Genomic DNA, 23620 nt, shown 5'->3' with positions numbered 1-23620 from the left:
GAGAATATTTTGGATTGTGGTTATCCAAGAGACATCGTTGGGGGACGCCTCAATGTTAGAACCAATTCCTGAGAATATAGAGATCTCTACGAACTACACTAGTGTACATGAGGACGTGGAATTGTTGAGACCAATGACATCGAACCTTACTCCGTTGAAGAATGCCAACATAGAGAAAATTTAAATGGAAAGATGCGATCCAGGTTGAATTGGATTCACTAACGAAGAGGAAGGATTTCAGGCCTGAGATGCCAACACCTCCTAATAGGTCTTCGTTAGATAGCGTGATGAGAAAAAGAGATGGTAATCTCGCCTTATGACTCAAGATTTCTCACAACGCCCTGGAATCGACTACGAGAAGACATATAATGGATGTCATTGCACTCCACTACCTTGTCAGTTTGGTAGTTTTCAAATAACTGAACATGCAGCTTACGAACTACGTATCTCTATGGGGATCTAGATACGGAATATAATGACGGTTCTTGTGGACTTCATTTACCCAAGTCAAGTAGCTCTAGACCACGAAGCATATTTGCAATGAGGTTGAAATGGTCACTAAAATGACTACTTGATTGGGAAGGGATATGATGAACTATGTCCACGCGTTTCCATGACAAGTTCCGGATTTGCAATTGTCGCGGTTTATGTTGATAAACATAATTGGAACCCTTGAGAGTTAAGGGAAACCGCTGAACACCTGAAATCCGAGTTTGAGAGGAAAGACCTTGGGAGAACACGGTTTTGTCTAGATTCAGAACTTATACCGTGTCAATAGATGCTTAGGAATTTTTGATAAAGTCAAAGAAGCACCATGGTCGTCCGTAGTCTTGGCCTTAAAAGGGATCCGTTTCAGGAATGATGAAATGTTAATAGCAGAAGTGCTTACTTATATACAATAGGCGCATTATTGTACTTAGCACAATACAAGACCGGACACCTCAATTATTATGAACTTGTTGGCTAGATATAGCCCCGCGCCAATGCAATGCCATTAGATTGGTATAAAGACAACATTTCGATATTTGAGAGGTACGATTGATATGAGCTTGTTCTATCCCTACAGAGAGAAAAGAAATGACGGAAGTGTGGGATCGGACCCCACAAGGCAAAATGCCACCTTCCGTGCTCCTCCTCCCCTCCATCAAAATTACAACAAGCACTTCTAAATATTGAAGTGAACCAAATCCGATCAAAGGATAATGTAGCGGACTTATTTACTAAGTCGTTACCAAAATCCACCTTCGAGAAACACATGAAGAGCATCAGATTGAGAAAGTTATCCGAACTTTCATGATTGTGGCAACTAGGGGGAGATATTGACATTAGAGGGAGGCATGATGTCTACATGTTCGATCTCGAAGAGTGAATGACGTGTTGTGCTCTTTTTGTCCTTCGACCAGGGTTTTTTTTTGTCCCACAGGGTTTTTGTTACTTGGCAAGGTTTTTAACGAGGTAACAATCAAAGCATCATCACCAAGTTTGAGCGGCACAAGGGGGAGTGTTGAAGGATGTCGACATAATGTGTGCCTCTACAAACTAGGGTTTAGAGTTGTAATAGGAAAGTGTTCTAGATATTCAATTGTATTCAGATTCTATTACCTATTGTGTACCTTGTAACTCCCTATATAAAGGGCTCCTATTATCAATAATAAACACAATTACAATTCTCCTACAACACAATTGTATTATTATGAATTTCATTTCCACTAGTTTCAGAATGAAAATGCTCATGACCCAAATCTTAGACAATTACTGATTGTCTCATTAGCCTCATAGTCTGTCTCTACGACTCCAGGCCAATTATAAGGATAAACAATTTTAAACAATATTTTGAAGCAAAAAGATATTTGCTTGTTACTAATCAAGAGGGGCGTATTACTAAAATTCTTTAGTAATTTTTCAAAAGTAATTAACTGAATAATGTGGTGGGAACGAGAAATAGACATTCAATACTTATATAGTTCGACATTAAAGCTTGCTTTCAATGCTAGATACAAGTTTTCACAAACTATAATAAGAGAGCTTTGTATATTGTTAAATGCATGATTGAATATCAGTTCATACAATTTTGACGTCTGCAAAAGCTCTCTTGGCCCCAGATCTCAATGTCATTCCGTCAGTTCTTCTTCACCATGCCAGCTTTTTTAGAATTAGAATATCTATTAAATATGGAGTTCATTGTAATTCAGTACAACTTCAAAACACACATAGGAAAACAAGTTACAAATATGACAGTTCGAGCACATTCTCTTCACACATCACAGGCAAATATTGAGCAAGTTTGCCACAAATTTATTTATTATGTATTACGAATTTAAAGAGTGAGTCCAACTTACAGGAAAATACACAGAAACAAAGCACAGATCTTAGTCCTTATTAGCAAAATGAGGCCGACAACAAGTCAGGTGCATTGATCTTCACAACCATTTCAACGTCTCCAGTATCTCTGATGTACATAAACATGTCTCCAGTGATGACCAAATCTTTCTTCCAGCTGAGGGAATATCTTTAGAAGCATGTTATACATAGCTCTGTAATACCATTTCCTCCATCTCTTGCAGAACAAAAGTGACCCGATGGAAATCCCAAACCCACATGTAAATCCAATTTCAGGACAGATAATATCCCAATCAATCTCATGTCCAGGATTTGAATGGTTTGCTTCCAACTTTGGTGAGAACCCTGTTCTATTATATGTTGTTAAAGGAGGCCCCACAATCCTTTGTTACCTTCGAAGGAAGCTGCATCAAATGTTGAAAATTGAGCACCGCTTGGTATCCTCCCGACCAATTGATTATATGAGAGATTCAAGAATTCAAGGAAAGTGAGTTTTGTAAGCTCCAGTGGGATTTGACCGCTCAGTTTGTTTTTCGAGAGGTCCAAAGACTCTAGCTCACTCACTCAAGTTACTTAATGATGATGGAACTGCACCTGTGAAAGCATTGTTGGACAAGTTGAGGGCATATAATGATTTGAGTTCTCCAATTTCCTCCGGTATTGATCCGTTGAACTTGTTGCATGAGAAGTCAATGGAGGTGAAGATTGTTAAATATTGTCCAGCTCCATCTCTAAACCTTTGTTGCTAACATTGACTGTATCTTCTTGATAATAAAGGTCGTCATCGTAATTAAGTCCAATGTTACTGATCTTCCATGGGCCATTATCTTTGGTATTCCTCATGGCCTGCCAAGTTGTCAAAGCTGTTCCAGGTACTTCACCACTAAAATTGTTGTGAGCTAAGTCTATGATTTGAAGTACTGGCCAAGTGCCATTAGTCTTGCGACATCCAATGCGCCCATAGAATTTATTGGATCGCAAGACAAGGACACGCAAGGTGGATGTGTTACTCAAAAAGCATGGAAATGGTTCTGTTATAAGATTGTTTCCAAGATTTAAAACCTTTAACTGGGTGCAGTTGACAAGAGATCTTAAAACTGGCCTTGAATTTGATTTCCACTGATGTCCAGCATTTCTAAACTGCAATTATGAGAGAATTCATTAACATTTGTAAGATTGTTTCTCCTTAAATTGAGTACTAGAAGCGTGCTCATTGTAGTCAAGCACCGGGGAACTGTGCCACTCAAAGAATTATTGGACAGATCAAGAATACGAAGATTTCTTGAATTGCATAATGATTCTGGTATGATCCCACTGAGGTTATTGCTCGAAAGCGACAAGAACACAGTGCTACCAAGCACATCTCCAATGGTACTCGGTATGGAAGAGCTGAAATAATTCCTCGAGAAATCTAGACTTAGTAAATTACTGTGATTGATTGAAGGAACTTCTACGGAATCTAGGGAGTTGCAAGAAAGATTTAGGTTCTCAAGATCACTAAAACCCCAAATCCAGTTGGGTACCTTGCCATTTATCTGGTTATCCGAAAGGTCCAATATTCTCAAGTTAGATTGATTTCTCAAGAAATTAGGAAATGTTATCAATTTCAATGACACCAACCTCAAAGTAGATAGTTGAGAAAATGAGGAATATGAGAAATTGGTATGATCAGGCTAGAAACAAGTTATTGTGTGAAAGATCAAGTGCAGAAAGATTTCTCAGCTGGTGTAGACCATCAAGAGGAAACGAGCCACTGAAATTATTTGAAGAAAGATCTAGAGCCCTAAGACCTCGCAAGCTAAAGATAGACATAGGTATTGCCCTTCGAGATTGTTGCTACCCAAATAAATTGCAAGACCAGGAGCATTCAGCAAGGAGGAGGACACATTAGAAATTTCAGGAATGGACCAGAGAATTGATTGTTGGAAAGATCAATTCTGGGAAGAGAAAACAGAGATGCTGGGATATTTCCATCGAGCTTATTGGAATTCAAACAGAGAGAGGATAGCTTAGTAAGGTTTCTCCAGTGGGTGGAATTAATAGTACCTGTTAGACGATTGTTGGAAAGTTCTATGGTGTGAACATTCTTGGCCCCACTGAATGACGGAATTGAACCTTCCAACTTGTTATCAGGCATCGACAAAGAAACCAATTGTGTAAGGTTTGTCATTGACTTGGGGATCGGTCCGGTGAAATTGCAATAATCATATCTATGGTGGACAGCATCTTGAGATTGCCAATAGAATTTGGCAATAACCCTGAAAAATTTGTCCAGCCTAGATCCAAGTGCTGAAGAGATCCGTTCCTTGAGAATTCTGGCAAGGAACCATCAAGTTGGTAATTACCTAAAAGGCCAATACTTTGTAGAGAAGGTAACTGAAAGATCTCTTTGGGAAATGTTCCATGCAACCCGCAGTCTCCGAGACTCAAGACAGTCAAGTTTGAAAAGTTGGCAAAGAATCCTGGAACTGGCGCAGAGATATGGTTCCCGTCCAACCTAATCACGGATAGAGACCGAAGCTTAGCAAGGGACTGGAGAACAGGGCCTGAGAGATCACACGCGGACATGCTCAAGACCCTGAGGTTAGGAAGGGAATCTGATATGGCTCGGCACCACTCCCTCCCCTGTTCTGATATTTGGACCCAATCAAGATACAACTCTCTAAGCTCTGTGAGGTTTTGAACAAACGTGTGTAAATTTGGACTTCCAAGTTTTATGTGGAATGCTCCATTCTTAGAAAAATCAACAACTGCCAACCTCGTCAATCGTGAAATTTCATGGGAATTTGCCCTGAATAATCATTAAAGATAAATTCAGATACCTCAAGTTCAGGAGATTTCCGATTGCGGATGGAATTGATTGAGAGTTACTGCCAAGTCGGTTGTCGGCCAGATTGAGGCTTTGAAGATAATGAAGATGGAAGAGACTGCTGGAATTGTCAATTCCAGCTGAGATCTGTTCGCTGCTTATATCAAGACCCCGAACACGCCCATTACGGCTGCAAGTGATGCCCACCAAGAACAACAATCAACACTACTTGCATTCCAAAAATAACTGGTACGTGGACGGATGAAAATATCATCATAGAACACGAGGCTTTTCTTGAATTGGAGCAATGATAGTTGCTGGTCTTTAATACACTGGCTGTGAACTGCTGGAATGATGATACTGACCCAAAGTGTGATCAAGAGAAGGAAGAAATGTAGCAAAGTTTTCATTTTGGCTGATGTTAAGTGAAAAACACTTAATGGTTATGGTGGCTTTTATAAAGTGGAATTGGCAAAATCCTCCATGAGATTTGTGGTCGTTTTGAAGTGTTCTGTACTGTGGCCTAAGTCGACGAAGACTTGGGCCGACAATGACCCTGAGAGTCAATCTTGCAGTGAAGCATGCTTCGGGCAAAGTGGACGAAGACCTGGGCTGACGAAGACCCGGCCCTGAGAATCAAATTCACACTGACGAAGACCCTGACACTTGCTTCTCTGGGCGCCAACTTGAACTGCAAAGTCTAATTGAAGTCGAAAAATTTTAAATCACACAATTAAAAGATAAAATTCCACTATCAGAGGAACCTACAGAAGAATCTATAAGAAAAATAGTTTTTAATCATTCGATCTTATGCAAAGAAACGTAAAAAGGTATAGCCAATTGTACTCTACTGCTTTGAAAAAAAAAAAAAAAAATTGTACTCTACTGTGGGAAAGCTTGAGCATTAAATTGTGTAACATCTTGAAATTGGTTCAGAGGTTGTTTTCGGTAAACTGCTATATATGTTACGTCAATTGCCCGGACTTTGTTTGAAGTGAATATTATGTTGAAAGTTTTAGGGGATGCCAAAAGCCTTGCTAATTGTGGAAAAGCTAATGCCTTTATGATTGTAGTGTATGCTCCTTGAAATTGATTCGTTAGGTGATTCTGCAATTAATATTGCTTGCTTCATTTTATCATGTAAAGTTTTGCATGAAATTTGTGCTTGATTTTTTGATGTGAAGTTTTTCCACATTATCATCTCATTTTTCACTGATGATAGCTTATGATCCAGTTGTTTAATTTTTTAGAAACATAGTCAGTTCAATACGACCTCTTTACCTTCTATTACTGGATCCAGTTTATTACCACCATTTGATCTTCTAGCATATGTGTTCTACTGCTTGTTACAGGCTACAATTGTCAGCTACTTTAATAATTCCTACTGAAGATATGGCTTAAATTGTTTGCGATGCTTGTGATGATATCGTGATCTTTGCAGAACACAGAGAAATATCCAGGGTAATTTCGAATTCTCTTACCCTTGACTTATATTTATTAGTCTTATATTAAGAAGATTTTCATTAAGTAAAATCTGACAAAACTCGAATGAGACGAAGAAATTGCAAAGAACTATTCCAAAGAAATATATTGCAATTAGTGTAAAAGAAAAGAGAATCGGACTGCGTTTGGAGCAAAAATATGAGGGCTTGTTTCTCCAAATGCTACCTCATGTAATTGATTCATCACTAGAAGTCTGCCAAATTGGATTAATGACAGTTGGATTCAGTACAAGTCTGTCATGTCGGAGCACACAAAACAATCGACAAAAAGCTAACTTTCATAAGGAGGATGCCACTTATGGGTAAGTGAAAGATTATGGTTTAAGCTTGAAGGACCAAAATCCGCTCCACTGAGGGTAATAATAGACACAAGTATGATTTTTGGACGACTAATCAAATTTCTAAAAGCCATATGGTTCCTTCCCTTCAATGAGCCACAGCCAAATATAACTTCTTTGTAATTTTTGAGATGTGTTTGCCCTCCATCGGTCAGCTATCCACTCTAAAAAGTTAGCCCATGGTTGCCTAAGCTAATGTAGTCCATGCTGATATAAGACTAATCTTGCAGTCTATGAACAAATATGAGTATATAGGGGATACTGTTGTCACAAAAAATTTCCATACAAAGTATGAGGGATGTTGAGGACATATTCAACCTTATGAATATGATACAGCAGCCCAACTATCCAATACACATGACAAGTAGTCATTAGGCATCATGAAGGATAATGTATTTGTTCCATTGAGAATATTATAATATCAGATGTTATAATCTGAAGTTCTGAACTTACAGGAGTATAGGGATAAGTAAAGATTCAAACCAAATTAGGGTCATGCCAAGTTTAAAGTAACGAAAGGCCTTAGGATTTGCCATCATGCAAGACATCATGCATCTACACGCACCTATAATCAGCATACCAATGCGCAACATGCTTATGTGAAAACTGAAAATTCATAACGATGCAGCATCAGAAGGAATTATGAGAAAAAATGAACAAAGGAAAAAGGAGAAGATTAATGGGAAGAGTTTCTCAAGTTTACTCAGTAGTCTGGCAACATGGACCAATGTCCGTATCTCTATAGCGTCCAATAGAACTAGATCAAACTTTTGTAAATAGTTTGACATAACTACGCCAGAAAACAAAAGATAACAGCTACATATTTAGGGGGAGAGAGAGAGAGATACCACATAAGAGATGAGAGCTGGAGGGGCACTCATAAGAATGGCTTTAAGGCCAAACTCTACAGTAGCAAAAATCTGTTATTAAAGTCACATCAGTCGCAAGAAATTTGAAGAGATGAGATGTGAACTCCATGAGCTGCTCGAGGGCATTGTTCTGCAACCATTCACTAATGTTTCTTTAAGAAATAACATCATTGACCACCTAAATCCAAGAATACAGGAAATTAAGCATCCAGGAGAAACACAAGATACATTTATTCTTTCAGAAACCCTCTCCGGGATTAAGAGAAGTAATCCAGGAGCCAAGTTCAGATTGTAACAAATAAGTCCATCCATATCCTAATCACCATGCAATTAAGAGATTGTCCTGCACTATGTAAGCAATGTAATTCCCAAATACATATTCAGTTTGATGTCATTTGAGTTCTCTTTGCCATTGATAAGCTACTAGTGAAATGTGAAGCTTGGGTTGACTTCAAGCGATTCCAAGAAAAAAGGATGCTTCTAGTTACAAACTTTGTTGGTACAGCTAACAATTACAGATTTCTAGGTGAAACCCAGATGTAGAACAAAAAGAAATTAACCCCAGATTCAGCTAAAAGAAAGAACAATAATATGAAACCCAAAATGCAGAAAGAGGAAGAACACGTAGTACCTGAGAGAGCGCAGAAGTGCAATCAGTACACAAAACTTGCGAATTTCAGAAGAAATTGAACATTTCAAAAATCCTTAACAATACTAAAATAGAAAACGTGAGAAACAGAGATGTATTACAAGAGAAAGAGTAGCCCAAAACTGATAGAAGTGAAATTGCTTCGAGTTTTCCTAGAAAAATGGTTCCTCTTCTCTGGGTCAGATAAGATGCTATACGAAAACGCAACTCCTTAAGCTTCCCAAAGCGTAATACTATCCTCATATACTAACTAGCAGCAAAACCCGACAAGAAATCACACAAAGCAAACAAGATAATTACCTAGAACAATGAAATGGGTGAATTTCGAAGACGAAAATAAGAGCCGAAATTGAACTCACTTGAGAGCGAGTTTCCAGTTCGCCGTTTTAATTTCCTAATCAGTTGAATGACTTAGTGTACGGTTGCCGTATCGGCGGAGCTGACGTGCCTTCCAATTTCGAACCCGAACCCATCTATCTTGAATTTTTGAAGTTACAAGAAATCGAAAAATTGAACCAGTATGGATTTTAATACTATAAGGCAACATAAATAAAGTTATATGTTGTCTGAACTGTGAAGACGTTGAAAAAGTTAAGACAACAGAGAATAAGAATTTTGTTGTCTGAAACCTGTAGTCTGAAGCGTTTTTTGGTGAAGTGAAAATTATAGAATTTTATCTAAATTGCATATTCATGTAAGTTTTGGTTGTGACGACGTATTAGTTTGTCATATGATTTTTCAAGTATCAACAAACATGTGGTTAGCCAGCAGTGGTGCACTGCTGTGCTGTGGTGGGTCGTTCAGTTTTGTCTCATGATCAGCCGGTGGTTGCATCCTTGCTTTATCCCTTATAATCGGGGCCTCTTTTTATTCAATCTCCTTCTTCTTGCATGAATTCCTATTTGACAAGAAAATAAATTAATGGTAGACAATTTTGAATAACGACAAACTAAATTGTAAATTTTAGGGTATGGTTTCTAAACCAAACTAGTATGTCGGTTTAATTGAATTTTCATTGCACTTTTTTGAATGGAAAATCAAAATCATTGATTCAGTTTGTGGTTAGTAATTAAAAATTGAATGGATATAATCAAATTCAACCTTACTATCTTATGTAGAGAGACTACTATCAGACTAGTAATTTTTAACCACAGTGAAAATCAATGCATCAAAAGATTGGGCATACCGGATCAATTAAATTGAATCAGAGTAAGTATACCAAATTCTAAATAAAGTGTTTATATTCCAAACACTCAAAAATTCTAAAACGGAGCTCTTTAGCATTCACATGATTTTTGTTATCTTTGGCTCTAAAATCAAACGCGTGGAACACACCGGAAAGTCGGAACCAAGTGACACTGACAACAGAAATTTCCTCATTTCCTCATAACCCCTAAACCCATTCGATCTGAACCTCTCTCCCAACCACACCAAACAAAACCCAGATCAGATTCACTCCCGAATCTCCTACACTTCCACAAGCAGAGCAAATAGGATGAGTAGGAAGAGAGTTTTGATAGTTGGAGGCACAGGTTACTTGGGACAGCATGTATTGCAAGGCTTTGCAGAGATTCAAGAAACCACTCCTTGTGATCTGGCATTTACCCACCACTCAATTCCTCCTCCCCAGGCTTTGCTCAATGCATTTCCTAGTGTGCTGCCTTTCTCTGTGGATTGAAGTCTGGCAATGGAATTGAAGTCATTTCTCATCTGTTTGGTCCGGTCAGTTCTCACCCCATTAAGCAATTTCTTGTATATGTTGATTGTGATTAGTGATTTTGTAATGTTGGTGCTATGATTGGAGTAATGGGTTTTGTGGAAAGATCAATTTTGTTTACTGGTTTGAATTTTTTTTGAATGCCATACTGCCCTGTTCTGCTGTTGGGTTTGTACCTTAACTGCTATGTACTAGCTTTATGGGTTTTGTTTTGTTGTTGTATTAGATAATTGCTATTATTTGTGTCTTTTTCGGAGTTGAGACCTCGGCATTAGTATGGTTCTGTAATGTGCTTAGGGGAACTTAAAATCTCTGAACATGCTAAAACAATCAAGCAAGCAACTTTTAAGTGCTGAGAGGTGTATTCAGTTGAATTCCCTACCTGGTTTATGTACCTAACTGCAATGATCTAGCTTGAATGGGTTTGTTTTCTTTTTATATGGACGATTGCTATCCTTTTGTTCAATTTTGAGTTGACATGTGTACAAATGCCATTAGTTGTTTAGGGGAAACCTACACTATCTTAAGTGCTAAAAGAACTTCCCTTCTGGTATGCGATTTGATATTGTTGTTCAAGTAAACAACTTTAAGCACTGAGAGTTGTATTGATTTGAATTCCCAGCCTGATGTGGTAGTAAACTGTGCTGCACTTTCGGTTCCTCGTGCCTGTGAAATGGATCCTGCTGCAGCTATGTCAGTTAATGTGCCATCTTCTCTTGTTAATTGGTTATCGAGCTTAGAAGAGACTCAAGAGAGTAATTACCTTCTGATCCATTTGTCAACTGATCAAGGTAAGTGACTCTTAATTGTTTCATATACTGTAATTTGTTCATATTCCTAGTTCAGTAACTCGGTGAAGATGGATCAATAAAAGAAAACATGAGAAAGTGGTAAGAACTACAATGGCACATAGTTATTACTTAGCTTTTGCCATCAAATAAACTTTCTCAAGTACTTGAGATAGATATTTAGATTTTAATTACATTATTTACTTTATATTGTTAAAGACCCCTGTTGCTCTACAGTTCAGGTAAATAAGAAAAAAGGAAAGGACGATACAAATTGTTGGATAAATTAACTTAAGTGTACATATTGTTGGATACAAATTGCTAAATAGCTATTTGTAGATGGGGACTGATGTGATTTTCCATCAGTTTATGAAGGGGTGAAGTCCTTTTACAAGGAAGATGGTGAAGTTGTTCCAGTAAATGTTTATGGGAAATCAAAAGTGGCAGCTGAGCAGTTCATTTCCGAGAAATGCTCAAACTTTGCAATTTTGAGAAGCAGTATCATCTTTGGGCCACAAACAATCTCACCGGTTTCAAAAATCTCTTCCGATTCAGGTTTGCAAAAGAGAAAACAGACATTAAAATTGTACTATTACCACTTTGTTGGCAGATTAGTTTGGAGGCCATATGAAAGATTGAACTTGGATCTAGGCTACTTTACTTTGTTCAAATTAGTGATACCTGCAATTGATGTAGTGGGTTGATGGTGTCCTCTCCAAAGGAAATACAACGGAATTCTTTCATGATGAGTTTCGATGCCCTGTGTATGTAAAGGATGTCGTAGCAATCATACTTGCTTTGTCCAAGACATGGATATCAGGTATGAAGTTTGTAAACTCATGCCTGCAATATGTTTCTTTTTGGTTAAATGTGTTTTTCGTGGGCTATCACTACACTACTGTTATTTTCTACTTCCTATTGAGAAGTACTTTCACTTGTGTCTTCATGTACTGATAGTCATGGAGATTTTTTGCAGAGGCTAAGCAAAGAAAATTGCTACTGAATGTTGGTGGACCAGACAGGGTATCCCGTGTACAAATGGCTGGAGACGGTTGCTGATATAAGGGGACACAACCTCTCATTAATTAAATCTGTATCTGCATCATCGGTATGATACTTTGCTACATTTTCTAGTGTTCAATTATGTTTGAGATACTGGCATTCAACTTCAACACCTTTATATCAGAATTACTAATACATGACCCATCAGTTTCAAGTTGCATTCTGACTTGTTTTCACTTTGCCCTTGTCTGGACTCCATCTCCTATATGATCAAAACATGCAACTACAATGTCCAGCCATATGCTTTCTCCTCTTTCTACCAATTAATAGGATAATGATCTGTTGTGTATGCTCACCAACAAAAGCCTGTCATTTTTTAAGCTCCTTTGTTTGGTTTTTTTTTTTTTTGGGGGGGGGGGGTAAGTGTTCGAATAAGGGTTAGGATTACGATAGGTTTGGCTCAATATCATTGAATGTTATAAATAAAGCTTTTGTCGATTAAAGAACCTTGTTCTTTATGTTGCCTTAGTAGCCAGTTTAATACAGTATCTCTGTACCTGACAATATTTCACTGTCATGTTCATCTTCAGGTTGATCGTGGAGTTATGTCTCCTGCTGACATATCCATGGATATAACTAAGCTAGTTCAGACGCTTGGTATTTCTCCTATTTCATTTCGAGATGGTGTCAGATTGACGCTTGAACTGTGACCAGTGACCGAGTCTTGATGCCATGAAGGTCTTGTAAATTGCTTCATTATTGTAATACTGAGAGTACTCATCAATTTCACCCATACTTGATTGGGGTAAAAGTGTTGTTAAAGTTCTATAGAGACTATCTTTTATCCCAAGAAGCTTCAATTGTATTACTATGAATTTCATTTCTACTTGATTGAGAATGAAAATGCTCATGACCCCTCGCATTAGCCTCAAGTCTGTCTCTACGACTCCAGGCCAATTATAAGGATAAACAATTTTAAACAATAATTTGAAGCAAAATGATATTTGCTTGTTTCTAATCGAGAGGGGCGTATTACTAAAAGTTTTTAGTAATTTTTCAAAGTAATTAACTGGATAATGTGTGGGAACGAGAAATAGACATTCAATACTTGTATAGTTCGACATTAAAGCCTGCTTTCTAAATCTGTTTATGCTAGACGCAATTTTTCAGAGACTATAACAAGAGAGCTATGTATATTGTTAAATGGATGATTGAATATCAGTTCATACAATTTTGACATCTGCAACAGCTCTCTTAGCCCCAGATCTCAATGTCATTCCGCCAGTTCTTCTTCACCAGCTTTTTCAGAATTAGAATATCTATTAAGTCTGGAATTCACCGTAATTCAATACAACTTCAAAACACACATGGGAAAACAAGTTACAAATATGACAGTTCGAGCACATTCTTTTCACACATCATAGGCAAATATTGAGCAAGTTTGCCACAAATTTATTTATTATGTGTTACAAATTGAAAGAGTGAGTCCAACTTACAGGAAAATACACAGAAACAGAGCACAGACCTCAGTGCTTATTAGAAAACCGAGGCCAACAAGAAGTCAGGTGCATTGCTCTTCACAACCATTTCAACGTCTCCAGTATCTCTGATGTACATAAACATGTCTCCTGTGATGACCAAATCTTTGATCCAGCTGAGGGAATATCTTCAGAAGCATGTTATACATAGCTCTGTAATACCATTTCCTCCATCTCTTGCAAAACAAAAGTGACCCAATGACAATTCCAAACCCACATGTAAATCCAATTTCAGGACAGATAATATCCCAATCAATCTCATGTCCAGGATTTGAATGGTTTCCTTCCAGCTTTGGGGGCGAAAACCCTGTTCTATCATTTGTTAATGGAGGCCCCATAATCCTTTATTCCCTTTAAAGGAAGCTGCATCAAATGTTGAAAATTGAGCACCGCTTGGTATCCTCCCGACCAATTGATTATATGAGAGATTCAAGAATGCAAGGAAAGTGAGTTTTGTAAGCGCCGGTGGGATTTGACCGCTCAGTTTGTTTTTCGAGAGGTCCAAGGACTCTAGCTGACTCAAGTTACATAGTGATGACGGAACAACACCAGTGAGAGCATTGTTGGACAAGTTGAGGGCATGCAATGATTTGAGTTCTCCAATTTTCTCAGGTATTGATCCGTTGAACCTGTTGCACGAGAAGTCAATAGAGGTGAAGATATTTAAAACAGTCACCAGCTCCATCTCTAAACCTTTGTTGGTAACCGTGATTGCTTCTTGATAATAAGCTTGCCCAACCTCAAATTGAAGGTTATTGATCTTCCTTGTGGAATTATCTTCTAGTCCTCATGGCTTGCCAAGTTGTCAAAGTTGTTCCAGCTGGTACTTCACCACTAAAATTGTTGTGAGCTAGATCTATGATCTGAAGTACAGGCCAAGTGCCATTAGTTTTCTGACATGCAATGCGCCCATAAAATTTATTGGATCGCAAGATAAGGACTCTCAAGGTGGATGTCTTCCTCAAAAAGCATGGAAATTGTTCTGTTATCAGATTGTTTCCAAGGTTTAAAATCTCTAACTGGGTGCAGTTGACAAGAGATTTTAAAAACTGGCCTTGAATCTGATTTCCGCTGATGTCTAGCGTTTCTAAACCGCAATTTTCAGAGAATTCATCAACATATGTAAGATTGTTTCTCCTTACATTGAGTACTACAAGCATGCTCAAGCACCGGGGAACCGTGCCACTCAAAGAATTATTGGACAGATCAAGAATCTTAAGACTTTGTGGATTGCATAATGATTCTGGAATGATCCCATTGAGGTTATTGCTCGAAAGCAACAAGAATTCAACGTTAAGAAACACATCTCCAATGGTACTCGGTATGATAGAGCTGTAATAATTCTTTGAGAAATCTAGATAATGGACATTGCAAGGTGGTTCAAAAATTGGGATTTGGCCATGAAACCGATTGGAATGAAGGTCAAGGTAATATAGATTAGTGAGATTGATTGAATGAAATTCTAGAGAATCTAGGGAGTTGCAAGAAAGATCTAGGTACCTAAGATTACTAAAACTCCAAATCCAGTTGGGTACCTTGCCATTTATCTGGGTATCTGAAAGGTCCAATGTTTGCAAGTTAGATTGATTTCTCAGCTGGTGTAGATCATCAAGAGGAAACGAGCCACTTAAATTATTTGAAGAAAGATTTAGAGTCTTAAGACCTCGCAAGCTAAAGATAGACATAGGCAGTGGCCCTTCGAGATTGTTGCTACTCAAATCAAGTTCAAGATCAGGACCATTCAGCAAGTAGGAAGACACATTTAAAATTTCAGGGACTGGACCAGAAAATTGATTGCTAGAAAGATCTAGATCACACAATAGGGGAAGAGAAAACAAAGATGCTGGGACATCCCCATCGAGCTTATTAGAGCTCAAACTGAGACGAGATAGCTTAGTAAGGTTTCTCCAGTGGGTGGAATCTATAGTACCTGTTAAACCATTGTAGGAAATGTCTATGTTGATAGCATTCTTGGCCATACTGAATGACGGAACCGAACCTTCCAACTTGTTGTTAGCCATTCTCAAATAAACCAATTGTGTAAGGTTTGTCATTGACTTGGGGACCGGTCCGTTGAAATTGCAATCTTGAATAGAGATGGTGGACAACATTTTGAGGTTGCCGATAGAATTTGGTAATAACCCTGAAAATTTTGTCCCGCTCAGGTCCAAGTACTGAAGAGATCCATTGTTTGGGAATTGTGGCAAGGAGCCCTTAAGTTGGCCATTAGTTGAAAGGTCAATACGTAGTAGAGAAGGTAATTGAAAGATATCTTTGGGAAATGTTCCATGCAACGAGCAACCAAAGAGATCCAAGACAGTTAAATTTGAAAAGTCGGCAAAGAATCCTGGAACTGGCGCAGAGATATAGTTCCATTTCAACCTAATTACAGATAGAGACTGAAGCTTAGCAAGGGACTCGTGAAAAGGGCCTGAAAGATCACAAGCGGACATGCTCAAGACCCTGAGGTTGGGAAGGGAAGACGATATGGCTCGGCACCACTCATTCCCCTGTTCTGATATTTGGACAGCATCAAGATATAACTCTCTAAGCTCTGTGAAGTTGTGAACCAACCTGTGTAAATTTGGACTTCCAAGTTTTAAGTACTCATAATCACTGGAAAGATCAAGAACTACCAACCTCCTTAAGCGAGAAATCTCCATGGGAATTTGCCCTGAATAAAATTAAGAGATAAATTCAGATACCTCAAGTTCAAGAGCTTTCCGATCGCAGTTGGAATGGATGCACCAAGTTGGTTGTCCGCCAGATTGAGGCTCTGAAGGAAATGGAGCTGGAAGAGACTGCTGGAACTGTCAATTCCAGCTGAGATCTGTTCGCTGCTTATATCAAGAACCAGAACACGCCCATTACGGCTGCAAGTGACGCCGACCCACGAACAACAATCAGTACTTGCATTCCAAGAAACAAGCTTGGTGGAATGATTGAACACGAGGCTTTTCTTGAATTGGAGCAATGATAATTGCTCGTCTTTAATACACTGACTCTGAACTGCTGGGATGATGATACTGACCCAGAGTGTGATGAAGAAAAGGAAGAAATGTAGCGAAGTTTGCATTTTGGATTAACTCTTTTTAGATACTGAGGTCAATTGAATAACTCTTAATGGTTCATGGTGGCTTTTGTAAGGTGGAATTGGCAAACTCCTCCATGAGATTTGTGGTCGCTTTTAAAGTGTTCTGCACTGTGCCAAAGTCGACGGCGACTTGAGCCGACAATGACCCTGAGAGTCAATCTCGCAGTGACTCCCGCTTCGGCCAAAGGGGACAAAGAACTGGGCTGACGAAGACCCTGAAAATCAAATTCACACTGAGGTATGCTTTGAACCAAATTCACACTGACGGAGACCCTGACACTTAGGCTTAGTTTGGGATTGATTCCTGGAGTGCTTTTGGGACTGCTTCTGCTTTTGGGCCAAGAGCATGGTGTTTGGTAAAATCTTTGAAAGTGGAATTGCTTCTCCGTAAAGCCAAAGTTGGGAAGCTACAATTTGTAGCTTTTAAAAGTTGCTTTGGGAAAACACGGAGGAACCCTCTACTGTTGTTTAATGAAATTGGACTTCCTGCCAATTATGTCCTCCTCATCTCTCTTTGCCGTCATTATCATTATCATTCCACGTCTCCTCCTTCCTCTTCTTCGGTGCTTGGTTCTCCATCCTCTTCTCTCAGATCGCCTTCTTCTTAAGTCCCCAGAAGTCTAGGATGTTTGCTTCTCCGTAACTAGTTCTTCTCCGGCGAAAACCGAACAGAGAGTAGTCCTTCTGAGATTGTTGCAGAGCAACGAAGCTATGGAGAATGGCTCCAAAAGACGAAGCGAAGGAGAAATCGGAGTTCTTGACAAGGTCGGAGAAGTCACTACAAAAAAGAATTGCATTGGCTTCACTACTTTGAGTCAGCAAGCAGTTGCCGTCGCCAATAGTTGCCTATTTGCATCGGCAAAATTGGGCCGTCTCGAAAATATGGGAGGTCTGCCACTGCGTTAATGTGCCGTGGTAATAGCTGTCGCAAAACAATGATCTATGCTTCTGTAAAACTTTGTCGACGCAAAGCATTTTGTAAATTGAGCTGCATGGAGGTGCCGTCGCGTTAATACTTATTTTGAGAAGCCCACTTATTCGAGTAGAAAAACAGAGTCTTTGTTCTCTCTCTCTTCCTCCATTTGAAGCCTTCAGCTTTGTTTCTATTCTCTCTGGATCTGACTCGTAGCCGATTAATCTCCAGGCCTCGACCAATCGTTAATTGAGGTTAGAAGTTGCTCGGATTTTGGTCAAATTGAAAACCCAAGCTTGAGCCCTTCGATCTCTCTCTTCGTCAAACCCTAAAATTTCATTCCCAGATGCCAAGTTTTCTGCCAGTCTAGTCCCTGTCGAATCTATGCCTTATCTCCAGGCCTCCACCAAGGTAGTCTTTATTCCAACTTTTCCTTGTTCTCATTGATGTTGTTTCTGAATTTGATCTATTTTGATTTGGGTTTTTTGGTGCAAAATGGACCCAGATGGCTTTGGAATCCCATACATTTGGATCATACAAAATCGACAGCAGGGAAGTGTTTTACGACACTAATCTATCGTATGCCTTGGTTAATTTGCGCTCTGTTGTTTCTGGTACCGTTCTTACTCTCTTATACTTATTAGAAATTTAGAATGTAGAAATAAGTATAAAAGTTGCAAACTTGATGACCAATTTCCCTCTTTTCTCTGCATGTCAAATCCTTTTGTTTTTGGTTTGAATTGAAATGGTGTTTTGGGTTAAGTCAAGACATTGTTTTGCTTATGAAAGTTGGAAAATTTCTTTCTTCTAGTGACTTTTTGTTGCTTGTAAAGAATGGTATATATGTGTTGAACTACTTGATTGACTGGATTTCATTTTTGAGTATGCATATCCATTATAGAAGAAAAGTGTTCCTCAATATGCTTGAATTTGGGTTTCTTTTGACACTGGAATGAAAGCAAATAATGGCCTAGTAGTTACAATACTAATTAAGCACATACTGGGTGGACCCTGTTGAACACTAATGTGTGTACATCTGCGTATTAGAAACATATCGTGCAGTGTATGTGTTTGTATGCTTGCACTAGCATGCCTATCCATTCCAGAGTATTTGGATGAAGCCTCTTTTGCATGCAACTATATGAGTAGCAATTTCTGTGGAATCATATACTTAATTTGGTAAGTTGTTCAATTTGTTTGATTTGACATCATGTACATGTGCTTGTCTGCCCAAAGCATGAAGTAAAGCGCTTTGTTGATCTCACTGTTGATGATACCAGTGATCTTTGGATAATAGCCAAAAGGTTGGCAGTCGGCTTGAGAGCTACCACAAAGCAACATCTCTAACACTGATGATTCAAGTAAGTAGCCAAGGCCTTTTGATTAATAAATTCGATTTTTTTTTTCTCTTTTGATCTGGTATTTAGTCAATTATTTTGCTCTGGATATCTGTTACTGAAATCACTTGTTGACTAAGAGAACACTTAGTACATTATATACAAATGCATTTGACACTTAATTAATAGGACAAGTTCAAATGCTCAATCGGATTCATTGTGCCATGAATGCAAGCTGCTTAAATAGGATAACTAACTTATCCTTTAGCATATGAAGCTTCGAATTTGGGGTACAACTAATGTTTTTTATTTTTTGTCAAATGCAAATGTATTTTCTAATCAAAATTTTGTCATGCTTATAGTAACCAAGAACTCTCTTTGAGTCTAGAGTTTCTCTTTTTCTATTATTACAAGGGAGGCAAGGAGTTTAGAAACTGTCCACGGACTTTCTGGTCTTACTTTGGTTTGTATTGCAGTCTCCTATTGGTTTTCTTTCTTCTCTTTTAGTCGTTTATGCTTAGCAGGTAACACAACTGTTTGATTAGCAAAATTTCTTTATTGTGCACCTTCTGGAATATGCTATTCACAGATGTGTGGTGTTCTCCTGACCTAGATTTCATCATAACTGTGTCATCTTATGAAGCAGTTTTGAAGTCTTGGTAGTCTATATTGTCCCTATATGGTCTTCTTCTTCTTCTTTTTTTTATTTTTATTTTTTAATTTTTCTATAATTTAAATATTGTTGAAGGATATCGACATAATGTGTGCCTCTACAAACTAGGGTTAGAGTTGTAATAGGAAAGTACCCTAGGTATACTAATTGTATTCCGATTCTGTTACCTTTTGTGTACTCTGTAAACTCCCTATATAAAGGGCTCCTATTATCAATAATAAACACAATTCTATTCTCCTACAACACATTATCAGCACGAGTTCTAACCCTAGCTTCAAGAAAAAAAACTTTTCTCTCTGCCGCCAACCCAAAACTTTTCTCTCTGCCGCCAACCCAAAAACAAAAAAAGGAGAGACCGACTAACAGCAGCGCCCCCGTGCCCACGTCGACGCCTTCCAGCCATCCCAGCAGCCCAGCAACTTGCCGCGCACCACTGCTGCCCCGCAACACTGGCTGCCAGCAGCCCCGCGCCTTGCCAAACCCAGCAGCCCGACCTGCAGCCATCCCAGCAGCCGCGCAGACCTGCAGCCATCCCAGCAGCCGTGCCGACCTGCAGCCGAGCAGCCCAAAAGCCCTGCTGCCGAAGCTGCCTGCCTACGCCCCTGCAAAGCCCGCCCACCTGCTTGTCTTGCGATAGAAAGAAAGAAAAACCAGAAAAACCCAGAAGAAGAGAGAAGAAAACGTGGAAGAAGAAGAAAGAGAATAAGAAAAGCAAAAGTGGCCCAGAAGAAAGAAGAGAAAGAAAAGAAAAAAAAATAAAAGAAAAGAAAGAAGAAAGAGAAGAAATCGCGGAAGAAGAAGAAAGAGAATAAGAAAAGGAAAAGTGGGCCCAGAAGAAAGAAAAGAAAGAAAGAAAAAAAAGAGAAGAAAGAAGAAGACCCGGCCGGCCAGAAAAAGAAGAAAAGAAAAAAAAAAGAAAGAAGAAAACAAGGGAAAGAGGAAAGCCCAAAGAACAACAGCCCAGAAAAAAAAAAAAAAACACGCCTGCTCCAACACGCGAGTGTCCTCAAGCCAAGAACAATCACGTAAGTTTTTATAATTAAGGTGGCTGCTTTCTTGTATTTAAATTCCTTTTATTTTATGCAAATATTGGAATATATGTTGCCAAATGAGTTTGATATTTAACAAAGCGGAATTGTGGGGATTCACGCTTAACGAACTAAGAGTGTTCGTATGAACTAAGAGTGTTCATAATTAAACGAACTAAGAGTGTTCGTGTGAACTAAGAGCGTTCACAATGCTTGGACTAAGAGAGTCCGTAAGCGTCAAATTGTGACCATGTTAAAACATCATTGTTGGTCTAATCCAAAAGAGATTCTTGGAAATTGATTTCTTGGTAGCATAGCTCGGAAATCTTATTATTTTAGTTTTCGTGGAAGTTTAGCTCCGAAACTAATATATCTTCTCTTCTTATTTTCAGGATGTCGAATGAACCTAGACTCGACTTTCCCATGCTTGACTCAACAGGCTCGGATTACCACAGTTGGGTAACCGATGTTGAGAATCATCTCACTTCCAAGGGAATATTACCCATAATCCAGGCACCTAACCCAGATATTGAGTTCAACCGAACATCTACAAAGCATGCTCAAGCATTATCTTGATGCGACGCCATATGGACAAGGCACTCAGATTGGAGTATATGTCGATCAAGGATGCAAGAGAGCTATGGGTAGCTAGAAGAGCGCTTTGGCAATGTCCAAGATTCCCTCCTCCCTGACTTGAAGGTTCAATGGAACAATCTGCGCTTTGCTGACTTCAAGTCTATTGCTGAATATAATTCAGAGGCTCTTCGCTTACATCCATGTTGATTTGTGGACAACCTGTCACAGAGCAAGAGCTAATTGAGAAAACTCTCTCCACCTTCCCCGTTTCAGCCATTGTGGTATCAAAGCAATACCGTACTGAAGTCAATGCTGGACAGATCACGAGGTTCCATCAGCTTATTAATATTATATCTGTAGCTGAGAAACATGATAACATACTCGTGAGGAATTATAATTCAAGGCCCATTGGAACTAAGAGCGTTCATGAGGCGAATTATAATGCACCCAAAGGAGGGCGCAAGGAGCGGAACCCTAATAAGGGATATGAGGGACGTATGAGTCCATATAACCGCCCTAACAGGAAGGAAACCGCAAGTTTGGTGCGGATACACGTGGTGGTAATGCCACACATGGGAGAGGTCGTGGTATCCCTGGTCGTGGTGGTGACACCAACCTCCTAGGGAACGCCCACAACGTGCACCTCAATTAAAGGGAGGCAACCGCAATGATGAGTGTCATCGATGTGGATCAATTGAGCATTGGTTCAAGCAATGCAAGGCAAGTGAGGAACTAGCTGAAAGATACAGGGCATATAGGGACCTGAGAGAGCAAGAAGTGTACCTTGCAGAAGAAGAAGAAGATGGTGGAGATGTCAATCTCACCATAGAGGACTTCAAAGCTGAAGATGAAGTGCACATGGATGCAACAGACTTTGATTAGATTAGTCCTTTTTATTTTTCCAAGAACTTTTGTAATGGCAATTTGCCTTAGTCAATAAATGACAATTGTATTAACTCTTTCTTATGTGGCAGACCCAATAAAATGTGATGTCTAGGAAAGTCATTGAGATTCTTGGTACTTAAGAGAGCCTCGCTCCACCAACATCTCTCTCTACTTTCCTGGTCATATTTGATTGGAGTTACAAACGGATAGAGTGACTACAATGTGTCTTACTTTGATTTTATTTTGGATTAGACTTTGGAAACTTTGATGTAATCATTGGCTATTAATAAAGTGTCAATTCTTTTACTTAATGTCTTGGACATACCTTAATTCGAACTTTATTATATAAGAGCCAATGGTTTTCATGTGGAAACACATTATGAGAATGGACAGAGTTCCTTTGCATCACCTCTAATGACTACGGACATAAACGAGTATTAGAGAAACTTATGTGTCGCTCTAGTGGGTTGTATGCAACCACTATTTGAGTTATTGAATCCAACTATGTCATGAGAGACGACTTATGGGATTTTGACACATATAGGCTTTGACATGATGATCCGTGTATTAAAGACTTACACGGACATCCATTTCAGAATGAAGAAAAGTAAGAACCAAGAATTGGTTTGAGGAGCTGCACATGTGCCTCATGGCGCCATGATTGTGCAAAGACAGGCCATACATGGCCAGTGCCGCCTACCCCCTGTGGCAAATACATGGCATTGACGCCATAAACTCCTCTCTACTTTCAAGTCTATTGTGACACTATGGCTTCACCAAAACCTTTATTGGTTGATTATAAAGCCCATGTTTCGTTCTGTAAAGCCTGTTATTTAGGATTGAGACCATCCTATGCAAAGGAGATTGAGGAAATAATTCCATTCTCACAAAGAATCTAAGGGAATTCTATGGATTTGATCAACCAACTTACGGACCATATAGATGTTTTATGGTTGATACGCAAACACGCTGGTCACGTGTTGTGCCATTATCCACTCGTAATGCTGCTTATACTACACTCCTAGCACATAACATATGGCTACGGGCTCACTGCCCAGATCATCCATTCAGTCAATTTGACTTGATAATGCTAGAGAGTTTACATCGACAGTTTTCGATGACTATTGCATATCATTGGGTATTGATATCAAGTATCATATTCCCATGTACACACCCAATTGGTCTCGCGGAAAAGCCACCATTAAACGACTACAATGGTAGCCCGGACATTGGTAATGCGCACCAATATTTCCGCTTGGGTTATGCAATAACGCATGCAGCTATGCTAATTCGTCTACGACTCATAGCAGCCACTCAACTTTTATTTGCGTTACAGCTAGTGACTGGGTTCGAGTTTAATATCTCGTATTTAAGCATATTTGAGTGTGCGGTTCATGTGCCAATTGCGTCGCCATAGCGCATCAACATGAGTCATTGCAACGAATGCATATATATATTTGTTGGACATGCGTCTCCAACTATAAGTCCGCTATGTAGAACCCTTGACAGGCGATCTCTATTTCGCTGGATTTGCGAATTGTCACTTTGATGAGACAGTCTTC

At 39.1% G+C, this 23620-nt stretch overlaps 2 protein-coding genes and 1 pseudogene across 2 annotated transcripts; 1 reads left to right on the top strand and 2 right to left on the bottom strand.

Annotated features, from left to right (window-relative positions):
* Window positions 1-2703: 2703 nt before the first annotated feature.
* LOC112181413 (receptor-like protein 12) lies at window positions 2704-5334 on the bottom strand. The gene is given in 7 exon segments (XM_040512338.1): window positions 2704-2904; window positions 2906-3077; window positions 3191-3480; window positions 3864-3960; window positions 4227-4655; window positions 4751-5131; window positions 5327-5334. Coding segments are annotated over 7 exon segments (1578 nt in total).
* Window positions 5335-9865: 4531 nt separating this feature from the next.
* Window positions 9866-12832, top strand: LOC112181403 (annotated as a pseudogene).
* Window positions 12833-14325: 1493 nt separating this feature from the next.
* LOC112181411 (receptor-like protein 7) lies at window positions 14326-16215 on the bottom strand. The gene has a single exon (XM_024319764.1). It carries the CDS (start codon window positions 16213-16215, stop codon window positions 14326-14328), a length of 1890 nt encoding a protein of 629 aa, XP_024175532.1.
* Between the last annotated feature and the right edge of the window lie 7405 nt (window positions 16216-23620).

This window comes from Rosa chinensis, unplaced genomic scaffold (genome assembly GCF_002994745.2).
Source record: "Rosa chinensis cultivar Old Blush unplaced genomic scaffold, RchiOBHm-V2 RchiOBHmChr0c39, whole genome shotgun sequence".
Lineage (NCBI taxonomy): Eukaryota > Viridiplantae > Streptophyta > Magnoliopsida > Rosales > Rosaceae > Rosa > Rosa chinensis.
This window is presented reverse-complemented; position numbering and strand designations above follow the sequence as displayed.

What these genes read in the sequence shown, in the direction of transcription:
- LOC112181411 (XM_024319764.1), bottom strand. Translation starts at nt 16,215, where the DNA reads ATGGAGATTTCTCGCTTAAGGAGGTTGGTAGTTCTTGATCTTTCCAGT.